General features: G+C 42.5%; 2 protein-coding genes across 6 annotated transcripts; one reads left to right on the top strand and one right to left on the bottom strand.

The window, feature by feature from the left end:
* Positions 1–34: 34 nt before the first annotated feature.
* On the bottom strand, positions 35–1,315 carry LOC143345971 (activator of basal transcription 1). Its single transcript, XM_076773703.1, has 3 exons — positions 912–1,315; positions 561–750; positions 35–491 (listed from the first exon to the last, which is right to left on the bottom strand). The coding sequence occupies exons 1-3, from the start codon at positions 1,090–1,092 to the stop codon at positions 215–217; spliced, it is 648 nt and encodes a 215-aa protein (XP_076629818.1). The 5' UTR covers positions 1,093–1,315; the 3' UTR covers positions 35–214.
* A 286-nt stretch (positions 1,316–1,601) lies between these two features.
* Positions 1,602–13,623, top strand: Pps (protein partner of snf). 5 transcript variants are annotated; one of them, XM_076773186.1, is made up of 14 exons: positions 1,602–2,012; positions 2,637–2,773; positions 2,844–3,104; positions 3,238–3,491; positions 3,565–3,724; positions 3,801–4,091; positions 4,221–4,886; positions 4,945–5,196; positions 5,294–5,416; positions 5,521–5,645; positions 5,759–6,123; positions 6,223–6,554; positions 6,634–10,121; positions 10,825–13,623. In XM_076773186.1, the coding sequence occupies exons 2-14, from the start codon at positions 2,647–2,649 to the stop codon at positions 11,755–11,757; spliced, it is 7,377 nt and encodes a 2,458-aa protein (XP_076629301.1). In that variant the 5' UTR covers positions 1,602–2,012; positions 2,637–2,646; the 3' UTR covers positions 11,758–13,623. The 5 variants fall into 5 exon arrangements, with proteins under 5 accessions (XP_076629301.1, XP_076629320.1, XP_076629310.1 ...); XM_076773205.1 differs by having other exon boundaries at positions 1,602–2,568; positions 3,250–3,491; XM_076773195.1 differs by having other exon boundaries at positions 1,602–2,568; positions 4,957–5,196.
* Positions 13,624–14,685: the final 1,062 nt, after the last annotated feature.

Raw genomic sequence — 14,685 nt, 5'->3', positions numbered from 1 at the left:
AAACGGCGAGGAAACACAGAGGTGCGAACTATGATTTCCTGGAAGCACAGTGTATTTTATTCTATTCGTATTAAAACATAGTGTTAATATCCATATTGTTTCTATGAGAAACGTAAATGCTAATTTATAGGTGCTGTTAGACTTGTTACTTAGAATAAAGCTTGTCCATTTTGCTAGTTCTGTTTCACATTCATTTCTATTCAAATGAATAGTTTCATCCAAATAAAGACTTCAAGAAACTTGTCCTGTCCGTTTCGGATTCATTCTCTTTCCTGCTTCTAATCTCAGCATCTGTGTCTCTTTGTTTTATCGTAGGCGGTACGAACGTACTAGTTCCATCTTGTTGCTTCTTACGTAGTTTTTTACTCCTATCCACATTGTGAGAGAAGAAGTTTGCTTCTCGTTTAGCTTGTGCAATTTCGGCTCTAAGCCTCTGTTTATGTACTGCTCGCTCGTACGCTAAACGTTCGCTCAAGTGGGTCCATTTGAATCTAGTAACAAAATACATTTAATCTCATGTTGCAACTCAAAGGATGTAGAATCTAATTACAATTTGTTACCTTGGCAAATACTTTATATTCCAAATAACATCATAGAATTTACTTTTCTTCCTAGTCGAAATTTGCTTGTTATTCAATGCCAATGCAACGTACTTTGCTACCCTCTTACTTTCAAATTCAATCCATCCTTCTGTGAAGGATTTTGCACAAACTTTCCTTCGTTTCTTTGGCTTTCCATCTTTTACAAATTCTGAAAATAAGTGATTCATAAACAATTGCAATTGTAACTGAAAGTACTAGCAAGTGAGTTCCTAATACTACAAGCGACTTCATACGCAAATATCGAATAAAGGTTATGTGCACTATAGATCGTAATCTCTATCGACGATTCATATTCATGCGATGACTAACCATTCTCTGCTAACTGTAAGTATACTCTTCCAATTTCCCCATACTCGGAAAGTAATTCACGAATTTTCGCAATATTCATATACTTGGGTATGTTAGATAAATATACAATTCCTCTCTTCCGTTTTTTCGTTTCCGTAGCATTTTCGTCTTGTACGATTTCTTCGCTCTCGATACTTTCCATTTGTCAGAAACTTTTACGAACCGTTTCGCATTCTTTTCGAGATCGAAATGCATACGTTTTCGGTTTCAAAACATTTGTATTCGTTCTACTGAGCACATACTACATCTATGCTCGTTTTCATGGGAACGACTCGCATGACGCAACATACACGCGGCAGTGTTTACGCACACATGCACGTTTCACTGCCTCTTCGTGTACGTATGTATTTTGTTTTTAACTTCGCTAAATGCGTGTTTCGTATTTAATATACAACGTATGATTATAAATTGTATATATATATACATATACCCCGCATGCGATTCATTAAATGTGCAAGGAGAAACATACAAAATAATTTTGTCGTTATTCGTTCAACGAATATGTTTCAAAACGCAAGAAAAAAGTTCTCTACGGTCATTTTTATAATACTAATATGTTAATTAAATCTTCGTGATGTTTCATTGAACCTAAAACAGAAGAGGTTTGATGCAAAGCAAAAATGTAGGTGGTAACCGAAGTAACGTGTAAAAAAATAACATTTAAGAAGTGGAAACACGATATCGAATAAGTGGTATTAATGAAAATGTTTGACGAAAGATATCGAAAAATAAATAAACGAGTTGATTACGACGTTAATGGACGAGAAACCGTAGACAATTACGAATGATTTGTGGGAATCGCTTACTGCCGGTTGGGACTCGACGCGTTGCGTTTAGCGCGTTGCAGCGCTACCGCCTTGCTCTTCTTGCTGTTGCGCAACGAGAAGCGCGCAGCGTCTCAGTGTGTGCACAAAGGCACAAGTGCATTCGTAACACGATGTATCGCTGAAAAAAGTTCAACTTTTCCGCGAGATACGTTGTTTTCATGAAGATTTCGCGGAAGAAGTTATATAAAAACAATCCTCCGCACGAATAACTTTGTAACGACGAAAACAACGACGGGTGAGCGAAAATTTTCGGGAAACGTTACTTGGCTGACTCAAACAAAATGGCGACTATCGTCTTCTTGGCGGTACTGTTTACTTGACCGTGAACGTTATGTTTCTCGCGAAGTGTGGTACAAGAGGTGTTGTGTATTTAACTTTCTTACTGTCGATTAATATCAATTTAATCACACAATTTTAATGGACCGCGTGACGTTTGTGATCTTTTAAGTTTCCGTGATCGTGCGCCCGTATAATAGGTAATATCGCGTCAAATGTGCATGATGCACGATGTAACACGTTCCCGTGCTTTATCGTTTCGTTCGTTTCCAATTTTTTGTGGATATTTCAAGGAATGTTAAAGACTCGTAGTGTATGACTTGTGTCGATGTTCGATCTGGATCGTACCACGTAGCAGCAAAATTTAATTTCCATCTAGCGAGGAGCGTGCCTAATTAATCGGAACTTTTGCCTATCCATTCCGGTACACTCGATGCCCATTCGAACGTCGGTTTTCCCTAGAAAGGGCATTCATAACCTTTCTTTCTTCTGGACACGTTCGACTCGGGACACGGGTATGCTAAGATCATTATTCCTGACACGACGGTTCTATTAAAAAGAGGTGTTATAACTGTTTCTCTAGGTTAAAAGAAATGTCTAGCTCCTATGTTATCGAGCCGCAGGACAGCGGATTAGAAAAGAAGGACGATACGTTAATTATTGTTGTTAATGATGATGGTACCATATCCGTCGACCAAGAAACCTTGCAGAGTTTAATCAGTAAGTTTAGTTTGTTGCTCGATCAAACTTTACAATACATGATGTATTAGTTGATCGCATTGATTTTCAGTGAATCAATCTAACGCAAATGTCAGCGTTGTTAGAGTAGGGCAAGCAGAGGCTGATGCAGAAAACGGAGACATAACGCTGACCGTGGACCCTCCACCTTTTACACCTGCTACGATAAATACTGGGACCACAGCCACAGACGCTACCAGCTTCGTTGATCCTTTTATGGAGATGGATCCGGAACAGTTGGAAAGATTGGAGACTGCCTTACAAAGCGAAGAAGCGAAACAAATTCTCGGAGAAAATGTTACAGCAATGCTTGGTACAGTTATCCTTATGTATCTTTAACCCTAATCGTACCACGTGTTTTCATAACGAATCATACCGCGATGTGACTCTCAAAATGCTTAAAACACTAACGGTTTGCACTGTGACTTGACAATCATATTTTGTAGATATGTTAACAGTGGAGGAACAGCAGAACTGTATAAGGTACAGTGTTGAATTGGATCATTGCTATACGAGCAGATCGTCGCCCACCGATCCAAAGCCGAAGGACCCCTTACCTACTACCGATTCACCTACATCCGTTGAAACTCCACAATTTACGCGTCAACATTCGCCTGTTCATGGAACGTCCAACACGACGTCACCTAGTACCGAAGCCGAGAGCATAACTACACCAAAGGCGAAGGTTATTACAAAAACTGTAAGTAGGCTTTACGAATTAGGCGTACGATTCAGAAGTAGAAGATGTTTAATCTGTATGTTGTTTATTTCAGAGTAAACCAGTAGGTCGTCCGCGGAAGAATATCGCACCAGCTTCCGTAGCTGTGTCTAATAATTCGAGGTCGTCCATCAATATAATGACTACACCTAAGTCTGTTGGGCATCCGGCATCGAGAAACTTAGGTGGAGCATTACACCAAGGAATTGGAAAACGTAATTATTTTGTATTTTTGCTAACCGTGTTAAAACTACTGCATACGACTTGCGGAATAAATCTCTCTTTTATCAGACCAAGGTAGGTCCAACGACGAGGATGAAGAAGAACCGTCGTCGTCATCTACCGAATCGTCCGAATCGGAACCGCCGTCGGACAATGATTCAGACTTTGGACCACGAGGTCCTAGAAGAGGTGGCGTCAGAGCTAGAGGCGGTAGAAAAGGTCTTACTACCAGAGGAGGCAGTATGGCGGCTACTCGTAGGAGAGGTAAACAAATGGATATGGAGCAAGTTCGTCGACTGGACATGGAAATGGCCGCAGCTGTGAACGCTATGAAGAGTCCAGAAAAAGATGACAAATCAGGTAAGAAAGTGGTGCAATTGCTGGGTTTAGCGAGATCATTGTTATCAACAATACATGAAACACGATGTAATTCGGTAATTCGCGTACCTTAACAACATATGGGATATGTTTTCTTCCCCCTTCGTTTAGGAGGATTTAATCTTGTAAGAGGTAAAAGACAGTACAGGTCTACCATCGGAAGGAGGAAAGAAGAGTCGCCACGCGTCGAATCATCAGCAGTAATAAACGAGGACACACCGGTTGCGTTCGAAAAACCGCTACAAACAACGAATCAAGTCAAAGCAAATTTGATCAATGCCAATATGATCAAAGGCGATATGATTCTTACGAAACCTGGACAAGGGAAGAGCAATCAAAAAGTTACGTTCGTGCAGAAGCAGGTGTTAATGAAGCCGAATGACATTAAAAACATTGGCTTGAAGAAGCAAGTGATGCTTCCGAAAGGGAAATTTTTAAGTCAAGCTGGAACCAAGTTCTATGCGACCAAAGACGGCAAACTGGTTCAAGTACCGATAACCGCCAAAGCCATAACCTCCAACGTACCGGTCACTCAAGTCAAGAGTACAGCGCCGCAAGTATCTCCGACGCAACAGTCTGCCATTGTTCAGAATCAAACATCGCCGTTGCAACAGCAACAGCCGCAGCAACAGTCGGTGAAAGTGATTTCGCCCGTTACTACGTCAAAAATGAAACCTTGCGACGTAAAGAAAGAAAAAAGAAAATCCGACGGGTTAGATGTAGTTACGAAAACCGAAGTAGATCCTGGAAAGGCAACGGAAAACAAGATTCTGGACGGTTAGTAGACGCAAACATAGCTTATAATACACGCGCAGTTAGATATTTCCGATTAAAGATTTCTTTTCAGGTGCAAAAAGGCATCCAAAGAAAGAGACTCGTAAATCGCCGGCATGTATAGTGGACAGTTTAGGACCCGCGTTATTCTCGACCCCAGATATTATTCGTCGTGTCGGTTCAAACGGCGATTCGAAAATACAAGAAAATACAGTGACATCGCCGATTTCCACGACACCGGTAGCACAATCGTCGTCGTCTTCGTCCTCGTCATCTTCGTCGTCGTCGTCGTCCGCATCATCGAGTCGTTCAGGTTAGTTTAGCATTTTCATGCACGCGTAGATGTATGAAAGTTATTGCCTTAAAAGGTATTAATGTACCTACGTCTTCCGAACGTGTTTCGTACTCAGAATCTCACACAACCACTGAAAAGAAAGAAACTAGTGATTCTTTGGTACAATCCAACGAAGAAGAATCTAAACCGACTGTAAAAGCTAATGTACCAGAGGAATTACAGTCTACTTTAGAATCAGGTGAATTTTAAAGCGAATTCCTTGTACTTTATAGCATCTTTTTATATCTCTAGATCTAGATTTCAAGTCGCGATTTATATAAATTGATTCCAAACTTTTCTTAGGTGGCATAGAAGGCGAGGAACAGTTGTTAGCTACATTGGAAATGGAAGCTAGCAAACACGAAGAAGAATTACTCGCAGAAGCACTGTTGCTACAAGAGGAACTCGGAGTCGATTTAGCCGACCATGTATTACAAATTTTTCTTTTTGTATTAAAATGCACGATACCAATATTGTATTTAGTAAATAGAATTATATTTCTTTGTTTGATATTAATTTCTATATTTTTGCAATACCATAGACTGCACTTGTTGAACAAGGAGGAACTACGTCCGAATCATTGCCCCCAAGTAACACGCTTGTTCCGTCTCTGCTCACATCTGAACCGGAAGTCACTAAATCAGTAGATGCTGCTACGACAGCAGTCACGACGACGACAATGTCGAGCACGACTGTTGCTGTGGCAACAACAGGCGCAAGTGTAGCCAGAGAACCGATAAAGAAGTCTTCGAAGGATGAGAAGGAACCTATTCAGATCATTCGCGGTGGACGAGTAATTACATTACCCCCTATCGAGGCTCCAGCTACTAGAAGTAAAAGGTTACAAGCAAAGGTCGAACCTGCACAAAAGACATTTAATACGGTCAAACGAATGGAGAAGTTCAGGTGAGCGTCCAAGCTTATTAACAGCAATTAAACGTACATTATGTATATCATGAGACACTTGAAATAATTATACTTGATATTATTTATTTGTGTTTGTAGTGTACAAACGGTTCAGCACAGATCGTCGCAATCCGCCAAGCATGACAGTCGTATGAATGTAATCCATAATGAAGAAAATGAACACGAGGGAATGATGTTAGATAAGAGGCATGACGCAGAGGAAGATGACGAAGACGTGCAAAAGCACGATGGAGCGGACGAAGATGAAGAGGAGGAGGAAGATGAGGAGGACGATAATTCGGACTCGGAGGATGATCCTGATAGGCTTTGGTGTATATGCAAGCGTCCGCACAACAATCGTTTCATGATATGTTGCGACGTTTGCGAAGATTGGTTCCATGGAAAATGCGTACACGTTAGCAAAGCAATGGGTAAGTTCGAAAAACCTCGAATGTGTACTAGTAATGCGACGACACGAAGTACATATTAACATTTGTTTGCTTTAATTAGGTCAACAAATGGAGGAAAAAGGAATAGAATGGGTTTGTCCAAATTGTTTGAAGAAAAAAGACGAGGAAGTAAAGAATAAGGCAAACGCGCAGGGTGCGATTGGGAAGCAACGGATTCAATCGGACGCTGTACAGGACAACTCTATCGTCATGAAAAATCTCAGTTCCCCGTCTCAGCATCAAGCATCGTCTTTGATCTCTTCTGCTTCCGATTATGGTGGTGTTCAATATTCTAGCGGCATGCAATGTGTCGTTTGTAAAAAAGAAGCAAGGAACTCCAGCATATACTGCTCCGATGCCTGTATACTCGCACACGCCCAAGAAACTTTGACCAAAGATAAACCGTTGCCGGTGTCAACGCCAAGTCCAAAAGCAACAAAGTCGTCGCTGTTCGACGCCGCTGCCGCCAAACCGAAGTCTGAGGCTAGAGTCATAGTGTTTGAAACAACAACCGGGAAAGTGTTAACTGGTACGGATGCCCCGACGAGAGCAAATTTACGTATGTGGTTAAAAGAAAATCCTACGTTCGAGGTGTTTGGTACGAATAACCTTAACGCGTTGCAACCGGGAAAAACACTTTCCACCATTCATACGCAAGTGTCTAATAAAACAGGAAAAACTGCGATACTGTCGTCCGGGAAAGGGCAAAATGTTCCAAAGATGACGTATACAAAAGTGCCAGGTTCGAAGCAAATGATTTTAACGGCAGGAAACAAGAAATATACGATAATCTCTAGCAGCGGGCAACAGCAACAACAGCCGCAACAGCAACAACAACAATCTCAACCGCTGCATACGAAGACGATACAAATGAAACAGACGATGATAGCTCAGGGGGAAAAAGGTCCATTGATTTTGAAGGTAGCAACGCCAAAATCGACCAATCAAGTGCAATTGAAGCAGCAAACAGTACCGTTGCCGAAGCAATCACCGAACGTGAAGAAGCAAGAAGTAAAACAACCAGTCGTGCAATCGAAACTACAAGTAAAACCAAGTCCGACGAGAAAACCTGAAAACGAACCTATAAGGGTGAACATTCGAAAAACTTTGACGGAACTGTTAGCGAGTCGCATAAAGGAAACCGACGACTTGAAGCTGACCGACGAGGAGATCGCCGAACTGGCTTTCAATATCGAGTTGGAATTGTACAAATATTTCAAAGATACCGGAGCCAAGTATAAGGCCAAGTATAGAAGTCTCGTGTTCAATATAAAGGACACGAAAAATTTAACCTTGTTCCGGAAAATAGCCGACAGATCGTTAACGCCCGATGCCGTGGTGAGACTAAGCCCCGACGAAATGGCGAGCCAAGAGTTGGCCGAATGGCGGGAAAAGGAAACGAAGCACCAGTTAGAAATGATCAAGAAGAACGAGTTGGATTTGATGGCGCAGGCCAAGTCTATCGTCGTGAAAACACACAAGGGCGAGCAGATTATCGAGAACGACGGCAGCATCGAGCGCGTCGATCCCAAGACTCCCGTGCAAGACATCGTGACCGCATTGAACAGCGCCGACAGTATAACTTCGACCGTGGACGACATGGAAAAGGAGTTGGAAAGAATGAACGACGAGGATAGAAGCTTCAGAGCAACGGAAGATGCGAAGAAACTGAGGAACTTTGACGATAAGAGAAGAAAGGACAAGGAAAAGGACAGGGGTCGAGAAAAGGAGAAAGGTGGTAAGGACAAGGAAAGAGGAAGGGAGAAGGAGAGTCGTTCGAAAGGTAGACGAGAGAGGAGCGTCAGCAGAAGTAGACACAAGCACGGTAGAGACGACAGGGAACGCAGCAAGACCAGAGAGAAGAGCAGGGAACGTAAGACTCGGGACAAGGAAGGGAAACGCGAAAGGGAAAGGGATCGCGAGAAGGGGAAAGAACGCGATCGGGAAAGGGAACGAGAACGATCGAGGACAAGAGAACGGGAGAAATCAAAAGTACGGGAAAGAGGCAATAAAGAAAAGGGCAAGCAAAAGGATAGGGAACGGGAACGACACAGAAACAGCGATAACAATTCGAGGAATCGTAGTGGTTTGTTCGTGTATGGGGAATTGAAGGACATCGACAAGAGCGACGAGTACGATAAGAAAGAAGAACCGACAGGCTCGGCTGGAGCATCGTCAGAGAAATCGATCGAGGATCGACTTTGGCGACATATCGAGGACGAGGCCACTACGAACACCATCGATGGGAACGACTCGGACGTGTCGGACAGGGAACCCACTTCGACAGTGACGATCAAGACGCCGGACATCAACGAAGAGGTCGAGAGAGAACGGGAACAAGAACCGGTCACTGTCGAGAGGGACATGCCGAAAGGAGCATGGCAAACAGTTTGGAGGGGATTCGTCAACATGGTGGACGTCGCTAAATTTTTCATTACAGCGCAAGAAGTCAGCGGCCACGCGAAGGATCTGATGGACGATCTGCCCGACACGGTGGACGTTGTCGGTAGGATAAGTCACGAGACCGTTTGGGACTACATCTCGAAGATGAAGAAGACGGGTTCGAAGGAGATCCTGGTGATTCGTCTGACAGCCGCCAACGACGAAGAAAAGATCCCGTACATAACCCTGTACAGTTACCTGAACAGCAGAAGTCGGCTCGGTGTCGTTGGAAACGTTTCGAAGAATATCAAAGATTTTTACATAATGCCTTTCTCGAATCAAAGCACGATACCTTCGGTTCTGTTGCCTCTGAACGGACCTGGTTTCGAGGAGCACAGACCCCACCTGCTCTTGGGTATAATCGTACGTAACAAGAGGAAACGGTTTGCTGGCGTACCCTCGTCGAGTATACCGATGAAACTGGCGAAAAAAGACAGCGATCGAAGCTACACGCCACCTTTGGTCGCAGCTTCGAAGGATAAGGCTAGTACCTCAAACGTGACGACAATGATCACGGCTACGATCACGTCCGCAGCGACGCCAACGATCGCGACATCGTTACCGTCCTCGTCGTCGTCGTCTTCGTCTTCTTCGCCTGCCCCGCCAATGACCACCAACGCGTATCTCAAAGCCACGGCCGACTCCATGAAAGAGAAGCTTCCAGTCACGCAAACGACTCTCGACAGCTTGAACAGAGCGCACATAGGAATGTCGAGGAGTACGCTGCTCGATACCGCGGCCATATGCAAAATCGTTCCGGAACTGTCTTCGAAGATCGACCTTACTTCCTCGCCCGATAAAACGACCCTCGACGACGACGGCGACGAACCCTACAGTCCCGGTCAGATGGACGAAGAACAGATCGATTTCGATCTACGAACCTCTTCCTCCACTTGTTCGACAGCCGCGGCGATACCGTCGATGTCCATGTCGATGTCGATGGGAATCGACGGTTCGTCGATCGATAACGGTATTATTTCTTCCAGTAAAAATTCCAACGACCTTCAGCGGAAAATGGAAGAGCTTAACAGACAAATCGAAGAACAGAAGCAACAAATACAAAACATTAGCTCGTCCTTTCTCGTCGAATCAACGCCTACTTTGCCGGTGAGAATTTTAACAAGATTTATCTTTTACAAAATCGATTGTTATTGTTTTTCCTATTGTCCTATTGTAAATAAAATTGATTTCAATTCACCCATGGTATCCTGTTCCTATCCTCGAGCTGCTCAGATTCTTACTTCTTGCGTTAAAATTACGGACAAATTTTCACTTCGATTCGAGTTGACCGCGCCATGTTGTAACTTCGAAACTCTGCGTATCGTCGCGGAAACGAAGATGAACATTGTGGTATACCTTACGCAGAATTTACGCGATCGTATTTATTTCGCGGGTAAGAAAAAACCTGAAAATACCGAATCCCGTCGTGAGTTTAACGCACAGTAGGAATCCTGTCTGTAGCTCCGTTCCTTCTCGTTCTTGAGGATTCTCTTTTTCTTCGAACGAATCGAATCGCTGGGTCGACTGGTAGATCGAATACAGTACAACCAAAACAGGGCAATAGTAGTGTAGAAGGGTGGGAAAAGGGATGTTTTGGAAATTTTTTATTAGAGTCAAAAAAAGAAGTCAAACTCATAGTTATCGCTATCTTTAATGAATAACGGAGGTGTGCACGCTTGAGTATACATATGTATATATGCATGTATAATTATACCCAAAGGAAAAGAGAAGGGGAACGGAAACAAAGCATATTTTGTGTGTTAACGTTTGTAACAGAATCCGTAATTATTTTTGTTTTTGTTTATTTCAGGGCTTAGGGCTGGACCCACCCACCGGCGACGAAAACGACGAAGAAGCCTACAGCCCATCGGACACAAGATCGTTCACGCCGCCGCCGCCCTCGGGTATTTCCAAATTTACGCAGCCGATCCTCGACAAAGTATCGAATATCACGATACCAGCGAATTTGCAAGAGATTCTGGCGAATGTGAAGCGACAAGAGAGTTCGAAAGTAGACCCGTATTTACCATCAAAGCCTAGTGCCACGTTTTTAACTACCGTCAACTCTTCGATTTACCAGAATTCAGAAAAGTATTCTTCACCGTCTCCCGTAAAACTTTCAGTTAGCGGTTCAGGGAAGTCCAATACCGAAAAGTCGTCGCTCGACTCGACGAATCATCGAGAGTCGCTGTCGAAGGAGAAGGAAAGTAAGAGTACGTTGAGCTCGTTGAGCGACCTGGACTTAATCAGAAAAGCGGAGGAAGAACTGGCCGCCGTCGCGGCCGCGTCGGCTGCAGCGGCGTCGGGGACCGCAGTGGCCGAAAAACCGATTCAGCCAACCCTATCCGCGACTTCAGCTCTTCCAACGATAGTAGGAACCCCCCCTCCTACGATAATACCGATGTCCACGAATCTCTCAGGTTTAGCTACGGCGACAGACTCTCCCTACGAGGGGACCTCGTACAAGAACCCATTCCCGGAAACGTTTAAACGAAACCTAGCCCCTGAACAGCCGAAACCCCCTGGCCTCGAAGACGAGGACTTTCCTCCATTCCCGTCCACGCCGCCGAGCGTGGAAAGTAGCGCGTCAAAGACGATGTCCCGTTCCAAGTTCGTTCCAAAGAGTGGTATCGTATTGAGCATCAAACGAAAGGTCGACGATTGTACCGCTGCTTCCGCTTCGAACAAAACGCCACGAGTTAAGTCACGCTGGGGTCAGGGTCCTTCGGATTCGGTTGACTAGCTTTCTCCGGACGAGAAGGGAGAGTATTCTTCCGCGGATGATTGAAACCATTGCACACGCGTTACACGGATGGCTTGCAAAGCCGATCATCGACATTGTATTCTAGACTTTCGCGGCACGTCCGGGTTCGAAAGTCGTAACCGAATTCAAGCGTATTCGTTGACAACCTATTTTTCAGTCGAAATTCGGTGACCGAACGATTGAGAAGGAAATATTCTTTTATTGCTCTCGTGCATCGATCGAGTTTACGTACTCTATATACGGGGAACCTCGGTGTTTTGCGTTTATTGTTACCGATACGCAAAAAAACAGTCGGCCAGTTTCTCGCCCTCGATGTTCCGAAAGCGTTCCGACACACAGATCACTTGTACATACCAAAGCGACGGAAATGAACGTTCTTGAATGCTCGTCGAGCCCCCCCGCTACGTGTACATAATCTTATCAAAAAATTCTGTAATATATTGTTTAAATTCACTCGAAAGGTTAACATATTATATAATACAAGTGCGTGCGCATTACGTGTGCATGCTACCAATGTATATAAGTTAGATATAAGGATCTACGAATGACCAGTGTCGATCAAACGATGGTTTTATTTCTTGATCAACTAGTATTTTCGTACACTAATTTCAGCAGTAGCGATTCGTACAGCATACTAAACGACCTGCGAACGTTAACACGATTATACTAACCTTTGTCGTTCTTTTCGTTTCCGGAGATTAAACGCTCATACAACGGTATAATCGTAGATTCTTCGACGCACGAAATGTTAAATCGCTTAAGCTAGTATGACGATACAAATGTTTATTTCTCTATTTTAATCAGAATTTGAGATCGATGAAAGTCTAACTAAACAGAACTGTATCTATTTTTGTTTTTTTTTCTTTTCGCATTCATTTTTTTTTTTTTTTTTTATTTTGTACGTACGTCTTAAACTCGTTGCGAAATGTGATCGGTACACGATGTTGCAATGGACGCAAGACTACGATTATTACGGCTACAGCTTTATGCTAATCTTCCTTTTCTTCCAATTCCGGCCTATTCCAGCTGAATTTTTCCTTCTGTCAAAACTATCCATGAAAAAGAAACAACTTTCTACGTGCTTGCGAAGAAATAAGAGGAAGCTCGATAAATGATCGTAACTCTGTAGATATTACAGCGACGATCATAAACAACTATAGTTCGCGTTTTATAACATGTGCTGCGAAACTGCGCAAATCAAACAAGGTTATCGTTTATTGATATACAAGCAACGTATACGAAAAAAAAAAAGAGATAAACATTTCGATAGAAGGACAGCCTCGCGGGATTTCCATTATTTATAGTCGAATCTTAATTATTGCACATATGGAGCACTCTATTTGTAACTGTAGTCGTGTATCTTTAGAATCCATTTTATACGATTCAACCGTTAAATTTAATTTTTTTATACACGTTTCCAAATAGTGTGACACAATAGCAATTCACTGTGTAACGATATCATTATCAATGTTCTTAGTGTTATTTCCATTATTACTATTATCTTTGTCATTGTTGCTAGAGCTACCGTTATTATCTTCGTCGTCGTGAACGTTGTCGTCATTATAACTCAACGTCATCACCATCGTTATTATAAACATTAATTTCGATTATAAAGAGAATTACGTGCGACCAGTACTTTTCGTTGCTTCGATACCTTCTCATTTAAACGATATTCGTGCGGCACAACAACTCTAAAGATATTGAACCAGTTATTTTTTTAAATCCGATAAAAGACTAACATTCCGAAGAATGTCGTAAACTTGTATAACTGTTTCAAATATTGTAACACGACGTATTTGGTTAAATGTCAATAAAAGGAATGGCTTGGTAAGCAGATACAGCGAATCGATCTCATTTTGCGTTAATTAAACTTGCGTAGCTGCATCGTGCTCGTATCTACTGTATTATAGGGCAGATTTAATATTTCTTCACTTTAATACTACTCGTTTTTCCTTTAATCGCGAGCTCCTCAGGTTCGATAAATGTGAATGCCTTTACGCCATCACACTGATTGCGCGTTCACTCTAGGATTTACTATTCGCGTATATGTACTTGCATGTAACACTTTTGAGATTACTATTGTCTGTACAACTTAACGATAGCAATGGCAGTAACAGGAGCGTATTAATCTGGAGTTATTCCAAATATTGTTCAAGAATGCAACAAGATAATGTTAATCCCTTTTAAATGTTTTGTTCGCGACACTTTTTTCAACAGGTGCGCCTGTACCGTTTTCTTAACTACTTGTAATTGTTTTCCGTGCATTGAATCTATCGTGATACATTTGTGGCCAGAACGATGATGCATTTGATACAGCGACCAATGGAATTCCGATCTCGCAGGCAATACGGTTTACATTTGCTACATTTTTAAATTTGACGAACGACAAGATCGATAACGTTTCGCAGATAAAGTAGCGAAAGGTTGCGCATATATTTGTTCTACGAAAAACAGGCTCGAAAAAGTATCGCGGAAACAACATTTACGCCTAATAAAACACGAGTTTGATTCGATTCTTGATAACCTAAGATTTTGTAATTGGCTACTATGTCCGGTTGTAACGCGAATAATTTCCAACTGTAGCGCGCCATTCGCTGTACAGGATGTTTACAAATAATGGACCAAATCGATACATGCAAACTCCTTGCACGGAGAGAAACCAAAAAGTTCTTTACCATTTTGCAATCGAAGGCTTGGATGCGCATGATAAGTACCGGTTGCCATTAACGGAAACGGTTCAGATCTTACGTTGGCTGCCTGCTTTTATATTTATATTTTGAATTTCACTTACAACTTCACATTGATTGCTCTTAATGATACAACATCGATTTTCGATGTGTGAAAATTTAAGCGAGATATGTTCAATTTACAGCAATGATTTTAATTTAGAAAAGAATAAAACAAAAT

The sequence above is a fragment of the Colletes latitarsis genome, chromosome 2, assembly GCF_051014445.1.
Source record: "Colletes latitarsis isolate SP2378_abdomen chromosome 2, iyColLati1, whole genome shotgun sequence".
Taxonomy (NCBI): Eukaryota; Metazoa; Arthropoda; class Insecta; order Hymenoptera; family Colletidae; genus Colletes; species Colletes latitarsis.
The sequence above is the reverse complement of the archived record's forward strand: the minus strand, read 5'-3'. Positions and strand labels throughout refer to the sequence as shown.

What these genes read in the sequence shown, in the direction of transcription:
- LOC143345971 (XM_076773703.1), bottom strand. Translation starts at nt 1,092, where the DNA reads ATGGAAAGTATCGAGAGCGAAGAAATCGTACAAGACGAAAATGCTACG. An exon ending in CTTACAGTTAGCAGAGAATG is followed by an intron (nt 751 to 911) that starts GTTAGTCATCGC and finishes ACTTATTTTCAG; the next exon opens with AATTTGTAAAAGATGGAAAG. An exon ending in AATATAAAGTATTTGCCAAG is followed by an intron (nt 492 to 560) that starts GTAACAAATTGT and finishes TTTTGTTACTAG; the next exon opens with ATTCAAATGGACCCACTTGA.
- Pps (XM_076773186.1), top strand. Translation starts at nt 2,647, where the DNA reads ATGTCTAGCTCCTATGTTATCGAGCCGCAGGACAGCGGATTAGAAAAG. An exon ending in ACAGTCTACTTTAGAATCAG is followed by an intron (nt 5,417 to 5,520) that starts GTGAATTTTAAA and finishes AACTTTTCTTAG; the next exon opens with GTGGCATAGAAGGCGAGGAA. An exon ending in GAGTCGATTTAGCCGACCAT is followed by an intron (nt 5,646 to 5,758) that starts GTATTACAAATT and finishes GCAATACCATAG; the next exon opens with ACTGCACTTGTTGAACAAGG.